Source organism: Gossypium hirsutum, chromosome D11 (assembly GCF_007990345.1).
Source record: "Gossypium hirsutum isolate 1008001.06 chromosome D11, Gossypium_hirsutum_v2.1, whole genome shotgun sequence".
In the NCBI taxonomy this organism is placed as follows: domain Eukaryota; kingdom Viridiplantae; phylum Streptophyta; class Magnoliopsida; order Malvales; family Malvaceae; genus Gossypium; species Gossypium hirsutum.
Window position 1 is genome coordinate 51,585,174 of NC_053447.1, and position 24,444 is coordinate 51,609,617.

Consider the following 24,444-nt stretch of genomic DNA (forward strand, 5'->3'; position numbering starts at 1 on the left):
TCAATTGTACACGTCTAAAGAAATAATTACATCCATTTATTTTCATATTAGATTAATATAACTGTTTTGTGTATGTAATATATAAATGTAAAATGGTGCTACATCGATATTGTTGTTAGCAGTTTTAGAAAATTGAATCAAATTAAAGTTTCATGTATAAAATTGTACAAAATCAAAATTCATGTACAATACTGCACATTGGATGCAAATTTCTAGTACTTTTATAATGTTTTAAATCTAGAAATAGTAGAAAATAATTTTAAAAGATGTAAAATTTATAAGATATAAAAGATTGACAAAATAAAAATTATTTGTGCTGGAAAAAATGCAGTTCGAATACGATTTTCTTGCACAGTTGAAAAATAAAAAATTTGAACCAAGTCATTTTGTGATATTTATAATAATAAACTTTTTCTTGAAATAATATAGTACCTATGATTTCTAGCAATAAACGTTTTTGTCTTTCAACCGAACGACCTTCTCTACTATTCTCATACCACAAACTACTTCGGGTGTGGGCTCAAACAATTTCAAATCAAACACAGAACCAGTAAAATTATTATTCCCAAAAAATAGAATTTATTCTTAGAAATAAATTCCCACTATTTTCGGGCATAATAACAATATCTCAAAGTTGTATATAACTTATGTATGTTTTTAGCCCTATCAATGTCTATCTATTTACAAGGAGATGAAGTGAAACCCTAATTAAATTAGTATAATACATTTCATGTCAATTTAATTAGAAAAAAACCAACCCCGTAGTTGAATTAGGAGAGAGGGGCGACTAATAGTGTGTATTTCCTCTCATATGTATTATGATGGAGATTCAGCCTCTCCTGTATTGAGTCCAATTATATGTGCTTTCTAAACTTTTAACCCCACATTTTATAATTTAGTCCAACCCAGTATATTTTTTTTCTATTTCTCAAAATATACATAATTTATTAAATTAATTTTAATTAATTAATTTTTCAATTAAATGATTTTCTCAACCCAATTCTAATTTTGTTAAAATCATGACAATTTTAAGGTAAAAGAATCTATGAGAAAATATATATAATTTTTACATTTAATAGATTCACAACATAAATTTAATTTCATTTTCGAACTTCAATTATTTAATTAAATAATAATCTGAAAAACTTAAATTAATTATCAGGTCATTTTCGTACTTAGTGAGAAACCACGTTCACTTTCGAATATAACACATTTATCTAACTTTATCATTTCTATCAATTTATGTTCATTTGATTCAACATACAATTCATTTCTAGTTTCAACAGGCTAACGGAGGGATTGGTTGGACATATGCAATTAGGGCTCAAATGATATATAATTAAGTTTCAGCTTTTTGCCTATTAATTATAAACTCATTTAGTCAGGAAGTCATTCTACTATAGTATTGTGATTGAGCTCTCCCTAATGACATACGATTACGAAAGCTACTCGATTAGTGTTCATCCAATGACCTTGTCATAAGTGTGTTACCCTCATAGGATATCATTAACCTCTTTGGGATAAATCCGTTCTCCCAAATATTATTTTATCTCATGGTAACCATTACATCTTCCTTCATGAAAAGTCAATTACTATCAAATAGTAATTAAGTCATTTATCACAAAGACAAATGACCCATGACCATGTTTACTTTTCATTATCATATAATATCGATGACAGGATATCATTTACCCATTTATTGGGCTATGAATTCCACTATTATGAATGATGTTACATACTACAGAAGTCATATACCCAACGCACCAACTTTCGGTTCCTTATCTATTCAAATTTAGACTTTTACTTACATCAAAATATACAAGTCACGCATACATAGTTCATCATACACTCAAGATTAAGGTATGTCACACTATGTCATAAGTGAATAAATCCATAAATGGATTCAAGATATTTTACTTGGGTCTTGTTCGATGTACTGTTAGTCCAGTCAGTCACATCTATATTGTTATCTTCTAGAAGCCATCCGTTCCGATGCCCAAGACAAAATATCTCCCCAATTGGACTTGATAGACGACATATTAGTCTTTCAATCAGTTTGCTCATTTTCGATTAGACTAAGGACATGTTTAGATTCATCTACTAATATAAGTTGTCTTTCCGTATTACGATCCAACCATATAATACCACTTAATATTAGTTAAACATTAGATAACCAGTGAGCTAATATTTGCTTCTATTTTACTTTGCATGCAAAAACTATTGAGGATAATATACAAAATGTATTAATGTAATTCATGAATAATTTTATTGAAGCAATCAGTTTGAAATAATACAAGTGTACATAGATTGAAAAACTAGACTTAGGGTACTAGATTATCGATCTAAAATAATAAGTGTAATTTAATATCAACAATTTGTTTGATTAATATTATTGTTTGTTTAAAGTGATATAAAAGAAATTAATTAGCAATAGTTAATTTTGCTATTATCATACAACAGTTAGTAATATATTAAAAAAATATTTTTTAATGTTAATTTAATAATATAATGAATAATAAAGGGTATTATAATTGGTTAAAAAAATTTCTATCGTGATTTTATATACATTATAATATAATAGATACGCATTTTAACATACAAATATAAAAAAATTAATATTTTAATTATAATAGATTTTACTATATTCATAATGTGGGTGAAAATATTATGCAAAAAAATTTATAGAGTAAGACTTTTTTTTTTTTGGTCAAGCCCCTTCATGTGGATGTATTGTTCAATATATAATAACATAAAAGGAAAAAAATTAACCTTAAAATAATATTTATTAGTTTATTTATATTATTATATAAAATTTTGATTGAATTGGTGTAATTAGGTAACAAGACGCCAACTCTGTAAGAAAATTATAAGAATGTCCTTTTATAATTAAAATAAGTAATATTATTTGAAGGTATTTTAATTTTTTCAATTAAAAACAATAAAAATATACATATTGTGAGGTTTGAACCACAACAATTACATTAATAAAACTTTTAATTTACCACCGAGCTAAAGCTTTATTTTGATGTTCTTATACATTTTGTTTTTATCCTGCACATTTTGTTACTTCCATTAGTTGTATATCTATACTATTATTTAAACTCTTGACTGAGTTGGTGTCATTAGTCAACCGAGCACTAACTTGGTTAGGAAATTATGAGAATAGATTTCCGTAATTAAAATAAATAATATTATTCGAGGATATTTTCGTCTTACACATTAAATAAAGATAAAAATGAGCATATTGTGATATTTGAACCCATGCCAATTATATTAGTAAAACTTTTAATTTACCACTCAATTAAAACTGTATTTTAACATTTTTAGAATTAATAATGTAGGTGATTGATTTGGTGTCATAAGTTCAAGATTGGTGACAATACCATGATAAACAATAACATACATATTTACCAATTAATTTCAAACCATGTTATTTAAATAGATATTTATGTTTGGGGTGAAAAGATTCCTAGTATAATTAGAAGAATTGAAATGGAAGTATAGAAAAAGGTTTTAATTATTTTATTAAAACTAAAAATAATATATGTGATTTAAGGGATAAGAGATGGGTTCTTTTATTTTAGCATTCCAAGTACATCAATTTGTACCAAATTTCCTTTCTCTGACTTTGGGCCCCGCGTATTAAATCTTCTACATTTTTAGTACGCAAAATACTACTAACGTTCCTCAATAAGTTACTTTCCTTTTAAATATTTGTGAGAAAATAACATTTCCCATATAATTCGAAACCAAAAATATCCTTGTTCTTATTTATTTGGGTAAACTACACCTATGGTCACTTTTGTTTACCTTAGGTTACATTTCAGTCACTTATGTTTGAAATGTTACATTTTAGTTTGTAACATTTTAGTCACTGAGCCGTTAATTGTCGTTAATGGTGTAATGGTAAGCTGACGTGGCACGTTAAATCATCATTTCAAACAAAAACTTTAGGTTAAATTATACAATTGGTCCCCATAATTTTTCGTTTTGAGCAATTTAATTCTTTTATGTTCTTTTAACTTTCTTTCTTTTTTTTTTCTTTTTTTTCCATTCTCTTCTACTTCTCCCTCTGTTTTTCTACCTTCTTTATTTCTTTTAACATACTAGGAAGTCGAATTGGTAGTGAAAAAAGAAGCATGGTATGGGTTTTGGTTATAGGCATATGATGAAAGTCGACTTCCTACTTCTTTTTTCATTGCCAATTCGACTTCCTAATATATTAAAAGAAATGGGAAAGGTATGAAAACAGAGGGAGAAACATAAGAGAATGGAAAAAAAGAGAGGAAAGTTTAAAGAACATAAAAGAAAAAAAATTAAATTACTTAAAACGAAAAAAATATGGGGATCAATTGTATAATTTAACCTAAAATTTTGTTTGAAATGATGATTTAACGTGCCACGTCAGCTTACCGTTACACCATTAACGACGATTAATGGCTCAGTGACTAAAATGTTACAACATGATAACGTAAATGACTAAAATGTGACATTTCAAACATAAGTGACTAAAACGTAACCTAAGGTAAACAAAAGTGACCATGGGTGTAGTTTACCTATTTATTTTCGTTACTTTTATGCCATCCGTTTTCACCACAAAATTATAAAAAAATATATATATTTAATTATGAATTTATTTTATATACTCTTGAATTACATTTTAAAGTATATTCTAATTTAATACATATGAAATATTTAAACTATTTCAATTTAATTTATTTTATTTAAAATGAATAAATTAATAATATAAACATAAATAGATTAAACTACTTCTTTGTTAATAATAAATAAAAATGAAAACTGTTACAATTAATTAATTAAATTCGTATTTTATTTTACGGATTACATTTTTAGGGCCCGTTTAATTGACGGAAATGATTTTCTAAAAAATCATTTTTAACTTTTTCGATGTTTATTTGGCGGAAAAGATTTTCTATTTGAAAAATCAACTCCAAACACGGGTAAAATAGCTTACAATTTAGGGAAAATGTCTTCCCTTTTAAGAGGTTTTACAGGCTTTCCTCTCTATCGATTTTTCCGTCCCTCCTTCATTCATTCATTTCTGTTAGAAAACTTCATTCTCATCTTTTTCCAGTAATCCCCCACTCTCCTCATTCATTCCTTCATTCCTCTCTGTTGATTATCGCTGTGGTTTTCTGTGGGCTCGAACTCGTATTGGAACATGGAAGCTTTGTAAGAAATTGGGTGATCCAGCATCAGCCTCAGTCGAAAATGAATCGGATATGGATAAGGATTTGAAAGAATGAAGGCGAATTTCGATGAGCTGTGTGATGAAGATAATATTCTGGTGTTTTTCAAGAGGTGTTGAATGAGTGGAAACATGAGTTGGATGAGATGGGTGAGGCTGAAAAGAGAACGACAAAAGGGAAGTCCATGGTAGCCACGTTTAAGCAGTGCGCTCGTTACTTGAATCCATTGTTCAAGTTCTGTAGGAAGAAGGTAAACATATTTTCGCTGATTTGAATTATTGCATCTTCCTTCTTTTTCTCTATATGTTAGCAAGTTAAATGGAGTATAGGTTTTCTACCTAAAGGAATTGAAATTTTACTTGAAATACTAATGAAATCGGTAAGAATTAAGTTGTTAGATTAGCTGTTTGTTAGATCAAAACTAGAGGTATAGGACTTGTATTTGCTAGTTGAGAAGACTGCAATGTTGAGAGATGTTCTGTGACTTCTGTTCCCTTGCTCTGGGGGCCTAGAGATGGGCGAAGCTATAGAAATTAATGAGTTGAATTATTACTCTACTGCTATTCACATATATTCATGGTATCTTCGAGTTGGAATTCTAGTGATCAAAGTGTTATTGGTGTCTGAATGTCTGTTGCTTTCTCATCGCTTGTTTTGAGATTTATTCCCTTTGAACGCTCAAACAGTTGCTTGGTTAGGGGATAGAAATCATGATGATCCGTAATTTTTAATATTTTCTTAGCAAGTGTTCCCTACTAAGTGGCCACATCTACTGGTGTGATGTCAAATGATCAAAGGCTTCCTGTTTCCCCAAGCTAATGGGAGCATAGGTTCTCTTACAGGTATGTGTAGGCTAATGGAGGCTAAATTAGGAAGAATATTAATATGGTCAATAATTTCAAATAGCATTAAAGTGTAATGGTCAATGAAGTCTTCATGAAGAATTATTCAGGTGACTGTGTTATATAGCCAATCATTGGTAAACCTGGAGTTCAGATGGATAGGAGATTCATCTTTATAACAAGGTTTTGTCAGCCTCGTTGCATGGCTAAGTTGTTTACTACCTGCTTTCTGGTTATATTTATGGTCAACCATGTTCTGCAGCATTTATCTTGGTGGTCTGCTCCCTAAGTCCCTGTTTTTGGTAAATAGAGTCACTGAACCTATAGTTTCTCTAACACAATTAAACAGGTTTAAGCTCCAAAAGTGCATACTGCTTCAGTATGATTCCATTCACGAGCATGACTCTCATCCTTTGCTGGATGTTATGAAGTTAAGTCACTTTCAATTATGAATTGATCCCCATGCTTTGAACTTGCATTATTGCCCCATACTAATTGTGTGAAATTGGTTTCTACAAAACATTACAGTTCCTTACGGTTTTAGCAGTGTTTAATGGTTGGGAAGTTGCTTTTTTTTTCCCCAGCACCTTTTGATTCTTTTTTTTTTCAATCTATGAGAAGATTAAACAAAGAGCGAACCAGTTATTTGTTGAAATTTTCTATAGGTATCCACTATGTTTGTTTGCGGCATTGTGCACAGAATTTAGATTTCACAAGACCCAGTATTTAATTGTCATGTTTTTGAATGGCAGGTGCTTCCTGACGATATCCGTCAAGCATTGTTGGTGGTGGTCGAATGCTGCATGAAGAGGGACTACCTGGCTGCCATGGACCATTATAATATGGAAAATAATGAGGGTGTCAATGGATGCACTTTGTTTACCTTCAGTTTTGTACTTGCGTTGCGTTTTTATTATTTGTAATATGCTTGTGATATGTAGAGTACACTAGAGGTGTTCTTGGGAATGATAGTAATACATAATCTGAAATATATAATTTCTAATACTCATTGTGGTTTCGAAGCAATTTATAATTATTTAATACTTGTCTTTTAACATAATTACAAATAATTTATTTGATATTAATTTTTTTCAATTTAACGATTAATATTGTAGCTTAATAATTGAGTATTATTATAAATAAATCATTGCAATATATGTAAAAACAATTTAAAATATAAAAATTTATTAATATATATTAATATATGTAAAAACAAATTTTTCGGAAAATATTTTCAGAAAATCTGTCAAACAGCAGAAAATATTTTACACAATTCAATCAAACACCAGAAAATATTTTTCAGTAAATCATTTTACAGAAAAGTAAAACATTTTTTAGAAATCATTTTACGGAAAATATTTTACTGGCAATCAAACGGACCCTTAGTGAAATATGTAGTGATCCAAATGTATTTCTCTAAAATTTATTTAAAAGTTTTTCAATATACCAAATGAATCAAGTTCCCAAATATTAAAAATATATTTATCAACCCAATAATCAACAATTATCTTCCATATGATAGCTAGTCTTGTTTCAGGTACCAAAAGAAGCATATATAATTATGCTCCAAAGATTATTTATATATTCTATGCTTCACTTGAGAAGATGAAATTAAATATTTGGATTTGAATTTTATTTATTATATAATGATAATAATGAAATGCGTGGGAACATTAGTACAGGTTCAATATAATATACATCTGAAAGATATAAAAACGTAAATTAGTGAAATTAAAAAATATTTTCAAATTCACACTAGAAAATGTTACTTTTAAAAAAAATTTAACTTACAAAACCACAAAAATATACGATCTAATCATTAACTAGATTCACAGTCACAGTTGATAGCAAGCAACTTTCGACAACATTTTCTAGCTTCAATTCAAGCAAATAACACTGGCAATGCTTTGTAGCTAAATATGGAAGTGCTTACCGGCACTGTTTCCTGATCCGAATATCAAATTAACAATCTATAATCCTGAATTCCGGATTCATATCCCTCTTCCAACTCTTTTTCACATTTTCATATTCCAAATCAACGTCCTCTGTAAATGCACCATCTATTTTTGTCATCTCTTCCATATATCAAAGCTGTTCACGTTAAAACTTGCGCTACTTGTCTTCTTAACATGATCAGAGATCCAGGAAAACAAACCTTTGAGCTTAGGAGGAAAAGTGAATCGAGAAAAACAGCAAATCACCGGGTCCATTTCCAGAAGAAATACACAATGACGATTGTCAAAACCATCCCCACGTATTTGATCCATGTATCAACACGGTTCCTCCTCTCAATGAGCCTCAGGACAGAGTTGGAGAGCCCCACCGTGTTAAGTACATCCAGGGCCTTCCGTTGTGCTCTCTGAACAAAAACAAGACTTCCATTCAAAAACTCAATGGTTGTGACAACTTGCAATAAATATCAAAATGCATCAACCACCACCCTTTTCTTATTTCAAGCAAATGATTTGAGATATCAACAATTTATAACTAGTCACTTAAATTATAGCACCTGGGAATCTATACTGTTGAACAAATAAACAAAAGAGAGTTCACAATCTAGTGCACTCAACTATAGATTAAGAGCGGAATACAGCATCCAATAACTAATCGCTAGTGTCAGAGTAGATATGGATATATGATTGAACAGGTATGTTAAAGGCAGTATTTCCTACGGGTGGCAAAGAAAAGAAACCCAAGTTAACAAAAACCACACGATTAATAAAACCAATTGTGACTATAACATATGTTGAAACTGTTAGATGTGCTGTGAAATTAACTGCCTCTGTTAAATTTTCATTTACATTATTTAAATAGAAATGCATCAGCAAAGGACCTCATTTTCTGTTTATACCTTGAGGCGATCTCTTTGTTCTGCATATTTGGAAAGGATTGCTGTTCCAGTTTCAAAAGATTCTTGCAACATTCGTGATGAATTTCGAACTGATTGCATTGCTTGTGCTTCCTCATCAAAAATTCTCAGGACATGAGCTGACTCCCCATTCTAAGAAAAAAAAGTAAAAAAACTCAAGAAAAGCTAAAATCAGCTCCATTTTCCGACAAGAAGGAAAAGGTTTACATACAGCTCTTCCAAGCAACTCAGCTCTCTCTTTCGCTTCCAACATCCGTCTCTGATTCCTCATAGAATACTTGTCTAAACTATCTTTCAAAGAGTCAGCCTCTTCAGCCACTTGTTCAACTTTTCTGTTTGCCAAATATAAACAGCCTCGAGGTGTAAGAGCAACAAACTAACATAAGTTACAATAACATCAATAAGCATGGTAGTTGGAAATTATCAAAACAGCACTAACCAGTTTCAAACTTCACCGAAACAAGGCACACCTCGTAACTCAATAAAGAAAAAGAAATCTAATCAAGTAGGCATACAATTAATGTATATATTTGTCTAAACTAAAACTATTAGACAATTTAACATAGGAGTCAGACTACTCATAAAGAAGCTTTGTCAGTCAAGTCTTGAGCTCAAAATTGTTTTCTTTTAAAATTTTAGCTGTTGCTTTCATTTTACAGGACAAAATCTTAAATGCTCGCTCTCTTTATATTTGAGTCTATGATCTATGTAAGCAAGAAATTTGATTTCTAGTGAACCTGCAAAGCTAACGTTCGTTGCAATTTATCAAACTTAGTATCAATTGCAAGCTGCACACCATTGTGTTACTGGAATTTGCTTAAATCTGCCACCTCCAACATCCCATGCATAATAATCATGAATAAATAGAGATAAAATGAGTTGTACAACCGAAGCTAAAACACTTTGAACTAAATTCAACTTCTATTGAAGAAAAATTAACTGAAACAATCAGGCACAATAAGTAATTTTCCAAGGAAAGAAAGGATCATCAGTAATAAATTATCCAAGACCTCAATCATTTGAAGACTAAGGATATTGAATCAAATTGACAAATTGAAGACAAACACTGAAATTCTAAAATATAAAAGGATTTACAATAAACAAACTAGAAGAAGATTGACATGTTTAAGAACTAAATAGCAAAATTCCATAAAATAGTGAGAAATGTGATATTGTGTAGGCGTTGGGGTAATACCTTTTCCAGAGATCGCGTTGAGATTTGGCGGGGATAGAACGCCAGAGGCGATCCATATCGGCGCATAGAGAGTGGATCTGAGAGATATCTTTCTTAACGGCGAAGGAGAGTTCAGGAGAATCGGTACCGGAGACGGAGCTCTCGAATCTCTCTAAGCGTTCGACCCCATCCCTTGCTCGAAGAAGTAGCTTTCTAGCGCTTTGATACACTTCCGATAATGTCCCTCCTCCCTCCATCCCCGCCATGCTTGAATTCCCAAAGAAAGCGTGTTCTTGTTTTTCCCTGATAGAAATAAATGGGTGCAGAGCAGGCAAATGGAGATTGCTTTAGTTTTTTGTTTTTGGTTTTATTGTTTTTACTGAATTGCGGTTTTGAATTTCTTTTGGCAGGTAAACACATCATTACAGCCTATCATGTACTGCCACGTCAGAAGATACGGCATCCCATCCATATTAGACCGTCACAGCACCCTTGTTATTAAGGGTTTTTCTTTTCTTAATTCACTTTTATACTTAAAATACATTTAATTATTTTATGGATGTATTTAATTTTTATAAAATTAAATTATGTTAATTGTTACACTAATTTTTATAAAATTAAATTATACATTAATCCAGTCAGTCACATCTATTATCTATGTTTTGAGAGTCGTCCGCTCCAATGCCCAAGATAAAGCGTCTTTCCAATTGGACTTAATAGACGACATATTAGTCTTTTGATCGATTTTCTCATTATCGATTAGACTATGGACATGTTTAGGTTTGTTTACTAATACAGGCTATCTTTTCGTATTACGATCCGACCACATAATATCTCTTAGTATTAGTTTAAACATTAGACAACCAGTAAGCAATATTTGTTTCTATTTTGATTTGCATGCAAAAACCACATGAGGACATTATACAAAGTATATTAATGTATCCATGAAATATTTTATTTACCAACCGTTTGAAAAAATTAAAAGTGTATATAGACGAAAATACTACATTTAGGGCACCAGATCCAACATGCTCAGCTCAGTATATGCAATGATGACAGCCTTTTAGCTAAGTTAAAAATTAAGCCCATGTTACTTGATCAAATTAAGCTTGTTGAGCAAGGTGTTTGTGAGAGTTTCAACATTTATTTGGATGATTGCCTCTAGTTTAGCAATCGAATCTATGTTCTTAATAATGCTTATTTGAAAAGAATAATTTTGTGCGAGGCTCACGATGGTTCTTTTGTTGTGCACCCCGGTAGTGAAAAAATGTATCGTGACTTGCGAGAAACATACTGGTGGCCCGAAATGAAAGAGAAATTGTGGACTATGTTGTAAGTGCCTAACCTGTCAACATGTAAAAGTCGAGTATCAAGTTCCTATCGGGTTACTTCAGCTTATCTCTATTCTATAATAGAAATGGGAACTGATTTCCATAGATTTTGTGGTTGGTTTACCGACCTCATTGAGCAAAAGAAATGCAATCTGGGTGATAGTGGATTGATTGACGAGTCTGCTCATTTTCTAGTTGTGAGAACTGATTGGTCACTTTTGAATTTGGTTGAATTATATATTCACGAGATGGTTAGAGTGTATGGTGGGCTTATGTCTATTATCTCAGTTCATAACTCACGTATTACCTCAAGATTCTAGAAGCAATGGCATGAATCATTGGGCATGAGGTTGAATTTCAACACAGGTTTCCATCATCAATCTGATGGCCAATCAGTGCAAGTTATTTAGGTGCTGGAGGATATGCTGCAAACCTACATTATTAATCTCGAATTTGGCTGGGAACATTATTTACAACTAGTTGTATTTGTGTAAAATAATAGTTTCCAGTCGAGCATTCAAATGGCACCATATGAAGCGTTATATGGTCGGCGGAGTAGAACACCCTTATGCTGGTCAAAATTGAGTGAAAAGAAGGTAATCAAGCCAGAGTTGATTTAGGAAGCAAAAAATGTAGTTAAGTTGATCAAGGACAGATTGAAAGCAACCTCAGATAGACAGAAATCCTTTGTTGATCTAAAGCAGAAGGATATCGAATATGTTGTGGGTGATAAGGTGTTTTTGAAAGTCTCTTCGTGGAAAAAGATTATGTGTTTTGTTCGTAAGGGAAAATTGAGTCCCAGATATATCGGGCCTTACAAGATTGTTGAAAGAGTTGGACCGGTTGCTTATCGTCTAGCTTTGTCGTCGGAATTGCAAAAGATCCACAATGCATTCTATGTATCTATGCTCCAACGATATCGGTTCGACCTATCTCATGTTATACTGGTAAAGACAATCAAAGTTCAGACTAATTTAAAAAAACTTGTGCTTTAAAATTCTCAACAATTATCTTTATACACACTTGTAAGCTTTCATTGTACTCATTCAGCTCAAGTGCTTCTCTTTGTATTAGTGCTTAATTTGCAAAAACTCTAATCTTGTGAGGATTACTTCTTAGTTTGCTATTTGTATTCACTCTTTGAGAAGGTTTTGTCTTAAGATTTGGGAGTTTTGTAAAGGTAAACTTTGTCCTCAAAGGTTGTCAGATTAATGAATTTGAGAAAAATCCTTAGTTGTAAAAAGCTAAGGTAGTGGAGTAGGCAATTAGCGTCGAACTACTATATATCATCGTGTTCATTGTCTCTATTTATTCTCCTAACTACCAAAAGTTTTTAAAAGGTCAATTCACCCCACTCTTGACAATTTCGAGTTGATTAATCAAACTAACAATTTTCAAATATTGCATAATTCGCTTGAAATTATCTTAGTACTAAAATTTGATATTAATGAAAATATATTTAAAAAAATATTTATAATAAAAGAAAACATAGATACTTTGAAACAATGAATGATCCGCAAAGAATAGAACATACTATAATTGTGTTTTTTATTTTTGCAATGAATAAGTTAATACCCAAAACACCAATAAAAATAATATTGCTAATTTTGTCTTACTTTCTAGTTACATGGCAAACTAACTTTCCAACACTTTCCATTATTTGTGGGGAAATTACTCCTAATGCAATGTTACATTTTAAAGAAAGCAAATCAATCTTGAAATTACATTCCAACGAAGTAAATATTTAAATTCCTTAAAAAGTAATAACTTTCCATTATACCAAAGGCCCATTAAAAGTAGTAAAGGAGAAATAAAAGTGAAGGGAAGTAAATAATTATATTTGTTTGGATAATTAAAATAAATAAAGGAAAAGAAAATGAAGTAATTTTAACTATTTTTTATTTGGTTAAACAATGGAAAGAAAACGAAAGCATTAATTATATGAAAATTTACAATTATGCCCTTTTTATAAATTTGTTTTAAAAAGAAATAGAAGATAAAAAATATATTTTATTATCTTAATTTTTTGGGTTTCCTTTCTGATGGGCATTAAAACCACCAAATATAAATTCCTACTACAAAATAACAGTAATTAGTAGTATAAAGCAGTAGGGTCGAATCCACAGGTACTGGCTATCTAAATTCGCCCTTTTCCATGACCAGAATCGATGTTGCAGTCACAGTCATACCCACGACCTATGTGTAGAAATGTTGAAAATAAAAAAAATGGGGGGTTTAAATTGATTAAGATAAATAAAGAAGAAAATACGAAATTAAAATAAAACAGATTCAAAAATGCGAAAAATAAATAAATTTAAGAAAATAAAATAAATGGATAAATAAAATATTTTTTTAAGCTTAGCCTTAGCCTCGATGTACTCCAATCTTGAATCGATCCTTGAAATAGATTTTCATGTCCAAGCAATAAGCTCGTTATAGCGACCAAGAACGTTCCAGTCGCCAACTTTTCCGTAAGTAGTCAATCCCAGTGCAACCTGCAAACCGACTCTTGCCAAATTTTTAATTGCGATACACGTGTTCGCAATTTAAGATTTTGACAACCTTGCACTCTAAAAAGCCCAACTCGAATCAACGGCCTCAACCGCGTGGGTCGTTTAAATCCAATCTCTATCTCGCTTGACAAAATCCAACTGGCTTTTCCCACTTAGGCACGCCAATTTGTTCGTGGGAATTCGAACACAACACGGTCAATTTATCTTCCCAACTGTACGCCAAACAACTCCAACCTAACGTGCACTTTTTGAATCGAAGCTGAATCAACTTTAAGAGACGAATTTGTACTATCCCATATACCGGAGAGATAGAAAATACTGTGTTGAGAGGTTTTTTGAGCGAGCTCGTATCTCACGATTGTCTTATTGGAGCAATTTTCAGGCTAAAGCTAAAAAAGAATTTAATTAATCATGAAAAGAATCATAATAAATGGTTTAAATGGAATTATGGAAAGTGGAAAGGGAAAGGAAAAAAGCCTGGGAAGGTAATTAAATCTAAGTATTTATACATATTTTTAGTGATAAAATTTAGTTAGATTTTTCTTAAATATTATCACTAAATAATTCTAAATATTATCACTAAATAATTCAAAATTTAAAAATTAAATTTAAACTAGAATTTAAACTAATTACAAAGTTGTAACAATATAAAAAATCCTTCAATCTTTATCCAATCTTTAACCCTTCAATCTTTATCCAATCATCTTTGAACCTTCAATTTTTTAATCAGGTCCTCCTCTTTGCTTTTTGTTCCAATTTAGTCTCTCTTTTTTTTGTAAGAGTTTGAATTCAGCACACTAACTTCATTCTTGACAAGAAAAATCTAAATTTAATAGCATTTTATTTGATAATTAGCCAAAAATAAATATATTAAAAATACGAATTTATTTTGCTATCACTTTCTTTAGCTTTCCTCCTAAATTTGGGTAAATTAAAAATTAAGGGTAAGTTTAGTTTGAGGAAACAATAGTTGTTTTTATCTTCAAATTTTTAGAAAATAGAAAATAGTGAAAAAAACATGTTTGGTTAATAATTTTGAAAATGATTCTTGAAAAATGAAAATAAAAATATGTGAAATTTTGAGAATAAGAAAAACATGTTTTCAATAAAAATATTTTGGAAATATGGAAAAAAAAAGTTTAAAACAAGTGATTTTTTTCTGTATTAAAATTACCCAGATTCTAATCCTTTTAGAAACAACTTTTTGTTTTTATAACTTTTTTTATTTAATTACATTTTATTTTACTATTGTCATATATTTTAAATAAATTATACTTTAATGTAATTATTTAATTATTTTTTATTTATATTTTGAAAAATATATACCCAACGCGTTTTTGCTATTTTGATTATTGAAAACAAATTACTATTTTTATTTATCAAACATTTGAAAAATAGAAAATGAAAATAGTTTTCTGAATATAAAAATAAAAAGATGAAAACAGAAAATGTTGTTTGAAGCCAAACGCACACTAAGCTTTCAAAAGAAAATAAAGGATACTCAGTTTCTTTTTACTTCCTTTTACCTAAATTAAAAATTCAATCCAAAGGAAAGGATAATCCTTTCAAAAATGATTGTTTTTTTAAAAAAATATTAAAATGTCATTTTTAATGATTTGTGAAGAGGTAATTTCACTATTATCAACGAATAACTCTTATTTTAAAAGAAAATGTATAATAAATAACATCATACTTAGTTAATTTTATGATTGAGAAACTTAAAATTAATTTTATTTATTAGCAGTTAAATTAAATTAGAAGTAGTTGACATTCTTAGCTTAAAAGTACCAATAGAAAAACTTTATCTGTTCAATTTTTTCACATTAAATCTTTGCTTAATTGACAGTGGTGGCAATCTTCGAGCTGGTCACATTTCTTCAACATTAATTTTCTTACTTTTGCTTCGTTTTTAATTTCAATCCATATTATCGTGGTTTTGTCTATAATTTTGTGGTTTTATTTTGTTCACTCTATTTATTTTAAAGTAGATGTAGTTTTAATTTTTATTTTTTAGTCATGTTCTGACATATATATGAGATTTGCCAATATAAGGGTGTCATCAACTCTATTAGGAACTATTCTCAAAGGGCTTTATCATGATAAATCATAGTAATGGTGATAGATTCAAGAAACTAAGGAGGAAAATAAGCTATTTGAGACTTGGCGTTTTGTGCATCATTAATGCGGTGGGTCTCTTGAGGCTTTTGGCAATTTTTTCTTGGTTGATCGGTGTTCATTGTCAAGTTGATTTGATGATGTGCAGACTAGGATGAAAATTTAAATGATTTGATCAATTTATCCTCTCTTTTTTTTTTTTTGAGATTATCCTGCAAACATAACATTTGTGCATTAGTTTGTAATGATTTATTTATCATTTGTACTATGCCTCATGTCTTGCATTATTATTGTTCATGATTCCTATTAACAATAGTATCTTCTAAAAAAAATTCAAAATTCAAAATGAAAGCGAAAAGATTTTGAATAAATTGAAACAATTGTCTACCTTCACTAATTTAACCATTTTCACTAAGGATTGTCCCAACTCTCTATTTTAGAATCGATACCTTTTAAGGATAAGGTACAACTTTTACAAATACTTATTTTGTACGAGGCTAAGATAGAAATAATTTCCCCTCTGATAGAACTTATCTAGCTTTCAAGAATCTATTAGAACATGTTTAGCTTTTCAAGGCTTAGCTAGAAACTCTCTCCCTTTTACAAAAATGATTTATTGTAAACAAGAGATCTCTTAGAAGTACAAATAAACACTTGATTTACCCAATAACTGTTTATGTAAAAATATTGAAATATATATGGTGTTTGATCTTTGAAACTTGCTTCTTGTTTTGATTAGAGTGTTTGGAGGAAGTAAGTATGCAAGGTTTTACAACCCTGCACGTTAGGGGAGATCCTTCTAATTCAAAAACACTGGGTGCCTAAAATGAGCTAGAATGAATTTAAAATATGTTTAAAGAAATTTGATTAACTAACCTCAATTTAAACAAGTGTTTTTGAGTTTCTTTTGGACTTCAAAATAGTTTCTAAATATATGCCTTTTGTTTTTCAATTCAAACAACTTAAGGAATAATATGGAAATGTTATTATATAAAATCAAAACTATTTTCTTTTTGAGAGAATCTTTTTGTCTAAAATACCCTGTTTTTATTAAATAATGATATTTCATACTTTTTTTTCAATTGAATTGGTGTGATACTATCTCGCTCAACCCTTTCATTATGGTAAATATATTTGAATAAAGCCTTTAGTATCTTATATGGATTACGAGTTCCACCATGGTGCAGTTTAGTATGCGTAGATTTGGTTCAATTATAAGCTGGTTCTTTGTCCATTAGTATTTTGCATTAATTTAATATTATTTATAATTACAAACTCTTAAAAAATTAAAACATGTCACAACAATCTAAATAAATATATTGACGCAAAAAAATTACACAAATTTTCTCTAATTGTGTTAGGATGGTATTGAAAATAATATTATGAAATGATCCCAAACATAATTAAAATTTAATGCAAAAAGTAACATAAAAGGGGTAAATTACACATAAAAGTCCTATTTTTTAAAAATTTATCAAAATAGGCCCGATATTTTATTATTTACCGGAATGGGCCATTTTTCCTGAAATCGCGTCCACGTCAGCGCGATGTTAGGGGATGTGTCAGGAAATCGCGTCCACGTCAGCGCGTTTTGCTGATGTGTTAGAAAATCGCGTCCTCGTAGGCGCGATTTGTGTCCACATAAACAAAGCGCGCTGACGTGGACGCGATTTTGGGAAAAATGGCCCATTCCGGTAAATAATAAAATACCGAACCCATTTCGATAAATTTTAAAAAAATAGGGCTTTTTTTGGTATTTTGCCCACATAAATGCATTACTGTATACATAAAACAAATTATTAGTGTTATTCAATTATAATAATCCGCCCGAACTCCGACCCAATTAACCTTTCATCTTCTTCTCTGTTCCATGACCGGGACACCATCTCTCTTCATTATTCACCTGCGATGAGCGCGAAACGAACTCGTGAAGAAGATTAAGGAATTCGTGAATTTTAAACAGACTTTTAGATAATGGAAAAAGCAACAATGGAATCATCAAACAGCAACAACAGAATCTGCATAATCTTTGTCGAAAATTTTCCAAGGCTCCCAATTTGCACTGTAAATATTGCACGCCATATCACACCAGAAGCGACGGAATCGCCGTTGGTGATTGGTTTAAGGTAACAAAAAAGGATTTCTTCTTTAGTGGGGAGAAATTGAAACCCTATAGGAATCTGAAACTGTGACATAATGGGGGTTTCGTTTCAATACACGATAAAGTGGTGGTGATGGTGATAGACGAAGAGAAAGATGAGACTAATTTGGTGATTTTCAAAGGAATTTCTAAAAGGTCTCCAAACTCAACTTTACACCCAAATCTCATATACCCAATTAGGGTATTTCTGATATCAGTGCATATAATGGTTAGTTGACTTCTCTTCTTGTTTCTTGTTTCTGCTTCTTCTTCAAATAAACTTCCAAAGTTAACAAACTTGGAAGCTGAAATCATTCTTTGTAACTACTGAAGGCCAAATCAACATGCAAAAGAATCTGATAATAGATGGATAATTCACTTGTTTCATTTCCTTTTTAAATATTTGAATGTTACTCTTCAAAAGAATCTGATAATGCGTATCATTTTTGCATTCATTTCTTTTTGTTTAATTTTTTTCCAGCTATGCTATTTGAGTTTTATTCTGTTCAATTAGTTTGTAATGATTGAATCTGCTTTTTATTACTTCAATTGAGTCATTTTTTTTCTTGATTCAATTTTCTCCAATAATTCCATTTCTTGCTTATTTTTTAGTGAGAAATGTTAGATTTTTAGTTACTGAGATTGGAATTCGATCATTTCTTTTTGTATTTCAATTCTGCTTGTCAATCCCATTTTTCATGCTTCGCAAATGTTGTCTGCAATTTTCTTGATCACTTCAATTCCAAATTTGGGAAAATGTCATATTTACCTCTGGTAATGCTTTCTTGGGAAAATATCATGGTTTCATCTTTTGATTTTTCCATTGTTCGATGCTTGTAAAGTGAAAGCGATTTTAGCTTTGAAAGAGGAATCAATGCATCAAAAACAGTAGTGAAAATAGCAGTGAAAAGTGTTCCTAACCTCAATTCTACGTGTTCTGTACTTCAATTCTCTGCACCGAAAACAACAGTGGTAAGTGATAAAGTTAGAGGACTCAATTGAATGGAACCATTCCTGCAATTTTTGGGCCGATTACAAGTTTGCAAGTTGTTGACTTTTCTTTCAATAAGTTCAGTGGTGAAATTCCAAATGAGTCAGGCGAAAATTGTGGGAGTCTAATGCATCTCCATATTGCAAGTAATGGACTTTCAGATTCAATTTCGTCCAACTTGGGTAGCTGAGTTGTCAATGTCATATATGGATCTGGTTGGATTGTACTCTTCTTTCTTTTATAGGAATGCTCTCATAAATGTTGGTTCTGGTCCTTCCCCATTTTCGTTGAGTGAATTCGCTGTATTACATGTTTTTGGCAGGAATCAGTTCACTGGCTCAATTCCTCCCTTTATTATTTCTTTACATACTTTGTCTGCTAAGTTGAATTATGTTTTCTGTATATTCTTTTGATCCTTGTCTAAGGTTAGATGGTTTGATATTTGATGCTAGCAACAACAAAATCGTAGGTGAACTTCCTTTAAACATGGGTCACTTGCAAATGCTTGAAAATTTTTAGTCTAGCGAGCGATGAATTTGTTGGCTCAATTCCTACATCATTCACTGACATGGTTTCTCTGCTTAAGCTTATCCTCAGTGGAAACAGATTGCGAGGTCACATATATTTGAGAGATGAATAATATAAGGTACCTCTCGCTTTCTTATAATAACTTTTTTAGGCGCGATGCCTCGAGATTTAGTTTGACTGTCATTTTTACGAATCGCTGATTTAATATCGCGACCTTCGATTTTCTAGCAGTTTGCTTGATTTAATATCACAGCTGTCATTATTATGGTTTGCTCGATTTAATATCACGACCTTCGATATTCTAACAATTCGCTTGATTTAATATTGCCGCTGTCATTTTTACGGTTCGCTTGATTTAAGATCGCGACCTTTGATATTCTAACTGTTCACTTGATTTAATATTGCGACTGTCATTTTTACGTTTCGCTCGATATAAGATCGCGACATCCAATATTCTAACAGTTCGCTCGATTTAATATCGCGAGTGTCATTTTCACGGTTTGCTCGATTTAAGATCATGACCTTCGATATTCTAACAGTTCGTTTGATTTAAGATCGCTGTCGAAACTATTTTTTGAAAACAAAAATTTAGTTGTCGACTTTAAAAAAATAAAAAAAATTGGAGTCGCCACCGATCCATGATTTAGGTGTAATCGGCCCACCTTAAAAACAAATTTGGTCTACGAAATTTGAGAAAACGGGTTCAGGAGTCAGTTACGCACGAGGAAGGGTTAGCACCCTCGTAACGCCAAAAATCGATACCAAATTGATTGTTTAATGTCTTAATGTCGAAGGTTAAAAAGATTTTTGTTAAACTCTAATGTTGAAATCTGAAACGGAAAGTTAGATAAAGAAATCAAAACCCAATACGTTAGGGTACAATTTTTCAAAATTTTCGAACTTTGAATATCATTTTAAAATCTTAAAGAAAATCTTCATTTCGAGAAAGCTATATGTCATGCCCAATGCGTTAGGACATAACATATTGAATTCTCGAAAATAATTTTTTATTTATGCGTTTTGAAAAAGAAAATTCTCGATTATTTAGGATTAATAAAGAAAATCGGAACCCAATATGTTAGGGCTCGATTTCCTCGAAAATCCCAAATATCGAATATCACTTTTATTTTAAAAGCCTTTAAATTAAAAGAAAATGATTTTAAAGTTTTGACGAAATCAAAAAATATATATATTTTCTAAAAGATATGTTAAAAATGTTGATATAATATGAAACAAATATTTTAATTTAAATTATATGTATACGTATGTACAAAATATGTATATATATAAGTATAATATATAAATAAATTTTTAAAAATATATATGCATATATTAAAACATGTATATATAAGTATACGTATATAAAATGATAACAAATAATGAATGAACTATATGAAACAAAACAAAAACTTAATATAATTTCTAAGAAAATATGTATGTATATATATGTATGTGAAATTTATGAAAATAAGATAAAAATATAAAAGTATGTATATGTATTATAAACTGTAAATGTATATATATATATAAACTAAGAAAATAAGATAATAATAAAATATGCATAGATATTTAAAAACGTTCAAAATATATATATATATTAACACCTATGCGTGTATATATGTATAAATTATAAAATATGAAAAATATTAAATATTATAAAATATAAATATATATATGTATATAAAAGCTATGAAAATAAAATATAATAAAATATAATAATATATATATGAATATAAAAACATTTAAAACATATACATATATATTATAAAGTGCATATGCATGTGTAAATATAATAATGATAATACTAATTATAATGATAATAATAAAACAAACTATTATTAAACTTAATTAGCAAAACAAATACTAAAATTTAAATTGTAATCAAAACAAAATTTAAGAGAGGGAAAAAAACAAAGATAAATTTAAACAGAGAGCAAATTTGTAAAATGCGCATAACATAGAGGACCAATTCGGAAATATTTCAAGCCTTCCAAAACAACAGCGAGCCTGGACCAAATTAAAAATAAACAATGGAAAATGCGGCCACATTTAAGAAAACATGAAAGAATCAATTTAAGCAAGTTATAAAAGCGGAGGACGGATCACGCAAATTGTCTATTTGAAAGAAATGCGCCGGTCGGGTCACACGGGTTAAAGGCTTAAACGGCGCCGTTTTGATTGTATATTAAAACCAAAATTTTCCTTAAAAATTTTCATTTTCTGTTTTAAAACAAAAGAAGATGAAAAAAAAGGGGGGTGCTCTGCTAGGGTTTCGACCCTAGCACCCCCCACGTCGCCGCCGTCAAAAATCTACCGCCACTAGGCCGTCCCTTGGCCTCCGACGACGCTCCGGCGACACCAGGTAAGCCTCCTTTCTCTCCCTCTTCGTTTATTTGTTTTAAAAAACAAAAAAAAAAGAACCTCCAAAAAAACAGTAAAAGTAAAAAGAAAAACAAAATAATCACCTTCCAAAAACTTTCTTTTCTATTTCTTTTCTCTTTCGTATTTTCTCTTTAATTTCGGTACAAAAATTTTCTCACCCCCCTTAACAGATTCGATTGGCCTTTATATAGCCCTTACTAAATCCTTTTACAATTGTTTTGCTGCGTGTATATCTTGTTGTGTTGTTCGTGGCTTGCAGGTGTGTGAGCGTTGTGCGGGTGGACGTGCAAGCGAAGACGTGGAGCGGTTACTGCGTTGTGCGTGGTGAAGTTGCTGCGATAGAGAACATGTGCGGCGCAGGGAGAATTAGGGTTCCTAGAATCAGTTTAGGATTAGGTTAATTGGGTTAGGCTAAATTTGGGCTTGAATTAATGAAATTGGGCTATATTGGGCCGAATATATTTGGTTTATTGGGCTGTGCAAATGGTTTTGGGCCCCGGGCAACAATTGGGTATCACAATTGCGACATTTGATATTTTAACAGTTTGCTTGATTTAATATCGCGACTATCATTTTTATGGTTTGCTCGATTTAATATCACGACCTTCGATATTTTAATAGTTTGCTTGATTTAATATTGCGGTTATCATTTTTACGGTTCACTTGATTTAAGATTGCAACTTTCGATATTCTAACAGTTCACTTGATTTAATATTGTGGTTTTCATTTTTACGGTTCGCTTGATTTAAGATCCCGACTTTCGATATTCTAATAGTTCGCTCGATTTAATATCGCGGCTGTCATTTTTACGGTTCACTTGATTTAAGATCGCAACCATCAGTTTTCTAATAGTTCACTTGATTTAATATCGTGACTGTCATTTTTACAGTCCGTTGATTTAATATCACGACTTTCAGTTTTCTAATAGTTCACTAATTCACAATCATGATTGTCGTTTTTAAAGATCACTAATTTCTTCGACAAGGTAAGGGACATTTTTACTTACGGGAAATACAGTTCGCAGTATTCTATGACTTGTTTCCTTAAAACCATTTCTCAAATAACCTTTTAACTTTAGTACCACACTGTCAGACAATGGAACTTACTCAGTAGAGTTTCGAGTTAAAACTCTATTTCGACAATGTGGGAGACAAATTGTTATACAATTATAATAAAATATAATAATCTAGCCCGAAGTTTAACTCGGAATTTCATCCGATTAACCTCCATATATATATATTTTAAAGACCCTTTTTGAGGGGGACAGTACTCCATTTTTCATTATCTTCTTCCCTGCTACTTGACCAGGACACTATCCCCCTCCTTATTGACCTCTGTTGATATTGTCTATCAATAATTAGTGTCGATACCGTTTTTTGAAAACAAAAATTTTAGTTGTCGACTTTTAAAAATAAAACTGGAGTCGCCATCGATCCTTTATTAATGTGTGACCGGCTCACCTTAAAAACTATTTTGGTCTGTGAATTTTGAAAACAGGTTCGGGAGTCAGTTACGCACGAGGAAGGATTAGCACCCTCGTAACGCCCAAAATCAGTACCAAATTGATTATTTGATGTCTTTTGTGTCGAAAGTTAAAAAGATTTTAAAATAAGCTTGAATGATGAAATTTGCAAAAGGATATTCAATTGTTCAAGTCATGTACAGAAATCGAGTCCCAATACGTTAGGGTACAATTCCTCATAATTCCCCAAACTTGAATATCATTTTTATTTTATACGAAAATCTTCATTTCGAGAAAGTAACATGCCACACCCAATACGTTAGGGCACAACAAGTTAAGTTCCCAAAAATGATTTTTATGCATTTTGGAAAAATGTTCTCAGTCATTTAAGATTGACAAAGAAAATCAGAACCCAATACGTTAGGACTCAATTTCCCTCGAAAATCCCAAACTTCCGAAAATACTTTTATTCAAAAAAACCTTTAAATCAAGAAAATAATTTTGATGAATGGTTAAAACCAAAATATATTTCCAAAAGGGTATGCTAAAGTGCTTATATACAATATGATATGGATCCTTTAATTTTCAACATACACGAATAAATATTTGCAGATATATATATACAAATACAATATAACAATAAAGTTGCAAACATATGTTCACATAAATCTAACACATATACAAGTATACATACAAATAGAAGGAATAAAATATATCCAATAAGACGAACACAAAAACATGTATTCAAAATGAAACAAAAAGGAAAAAAAATGCATATGTATATATTTACAAAAAGTAAAGTAAAACAAATAAAATATAAAAGATATATATGTTTTGTAAAAAAATGCATGTATTTATAAAATAAAAAAAATATGTTAAAAAATATA

At 30.6% G+C, this 24,444-nt stretch overlaps 2 protein-coding genes and 1 long non-coding RNA gene across 3 annotated transcripts; 2 read left to right on the forward strand and 1 right to left on the reverse strand.

Annotated features, from left to right (window-relative positions):
* The first annotated feature begins 4,964 nt into the window (after nt 1-4,964).
* LOC121223093 (pre-mRNA-splicing factor 18) lies at nt 4,965-7,057 on the forward strand. The gene is made up of 2 exons (XM_041104091.1): nt 4,965-5,460; nt 6,805-7,057. Exons 1-2 carry the CDS (start codon nt 5,356-5,358, stop codon nt 6,973-6,975), a joined length of 276 nt encoding a protein of 91 aa, XP_040960025.1. The 5' UTR covers nt 4,965-5,355; the 3' UTR covers nt 6,976-7,057.
* A 721-nt stretch (nt 7,058-7,778) lies between these two features.
* Nucleotides 7,779-10,478, reverse strand: LOC121223094 (membrin-11). Its single transcript, XM_041104092.1, has 4 exons — nt 10,117-10,478; nt 9,133-9,253; nt 8,904-9,053; nt 7,779-8,411 (listed from the first exon to the last, which is right to left on the reverse strand). The coding sequence occupies exons 1-4, from the start codon at nt 10,359-10,361 to the stop codon at nt 8,250-8,252; spliced, it is 678 nt and encodes a 225-aa protein (XP_040960026.1). The 5' UTR covers nt 10,362-10,478; the 3' UTR covers nt 7,779-8,249.
* Nucleotides 10,479-21,646: 11,168 nt separating this feature from the next.
* Nucleotides 21,647-22,653, forward strand: LOC121223095 (uncharacterized). Its single transcript, XR_005920479.1, has 2 exons — nt 21,647-22,075; nt 22,355-22,653. It is a non-coding gene; the product is annotated as an uncharacterized lncRNA (long non-coding RNA).
* Nucleotides 22,654-24,444: the final 1,791 nt, after the last annotated feature.

Excerpts from the sequence above, each read along its gene's own strand:
- LOC121223093 (XM_041104091.1), top strand. The coding sequence starts at position 5,356 with ATGGGTGAGGCTGAAAAGAGAACGACAAAAGGGAAGTCCATGGTAGCC. Across the intron at positions 5,461-6,804 it reads TCAAGTTCTGTAGGAAGAAG|GTGCTTCCTGACGATATCCG; the intron begins GTAAACATATTT and ends TTTGAATGGCAG.
- LOC121223094 (XM_041104092.1), bottom strand. The coding sequence starts at position 10,361 with ATGGCGGGGATGGAGGGAGGAGGGACATTATCGGAAGTGTATCAAAGC. Across the intron at positions 9,054-9,132 it reads CTGAGTTGCTTGGAAGAGCT|AATGGGGAGTCAGCTCATGT; the intron begins GTATGTAAACCT and ends TTTTTTTCTTAG. Across the intron at positions 8,412-8,903 it reads AACAAAGAGATCGCCTCAAG|AGAGCACAACGGAAGGCCCT; the intron begins GTATAAACAGAA and ends GTTTTTGTTCAG.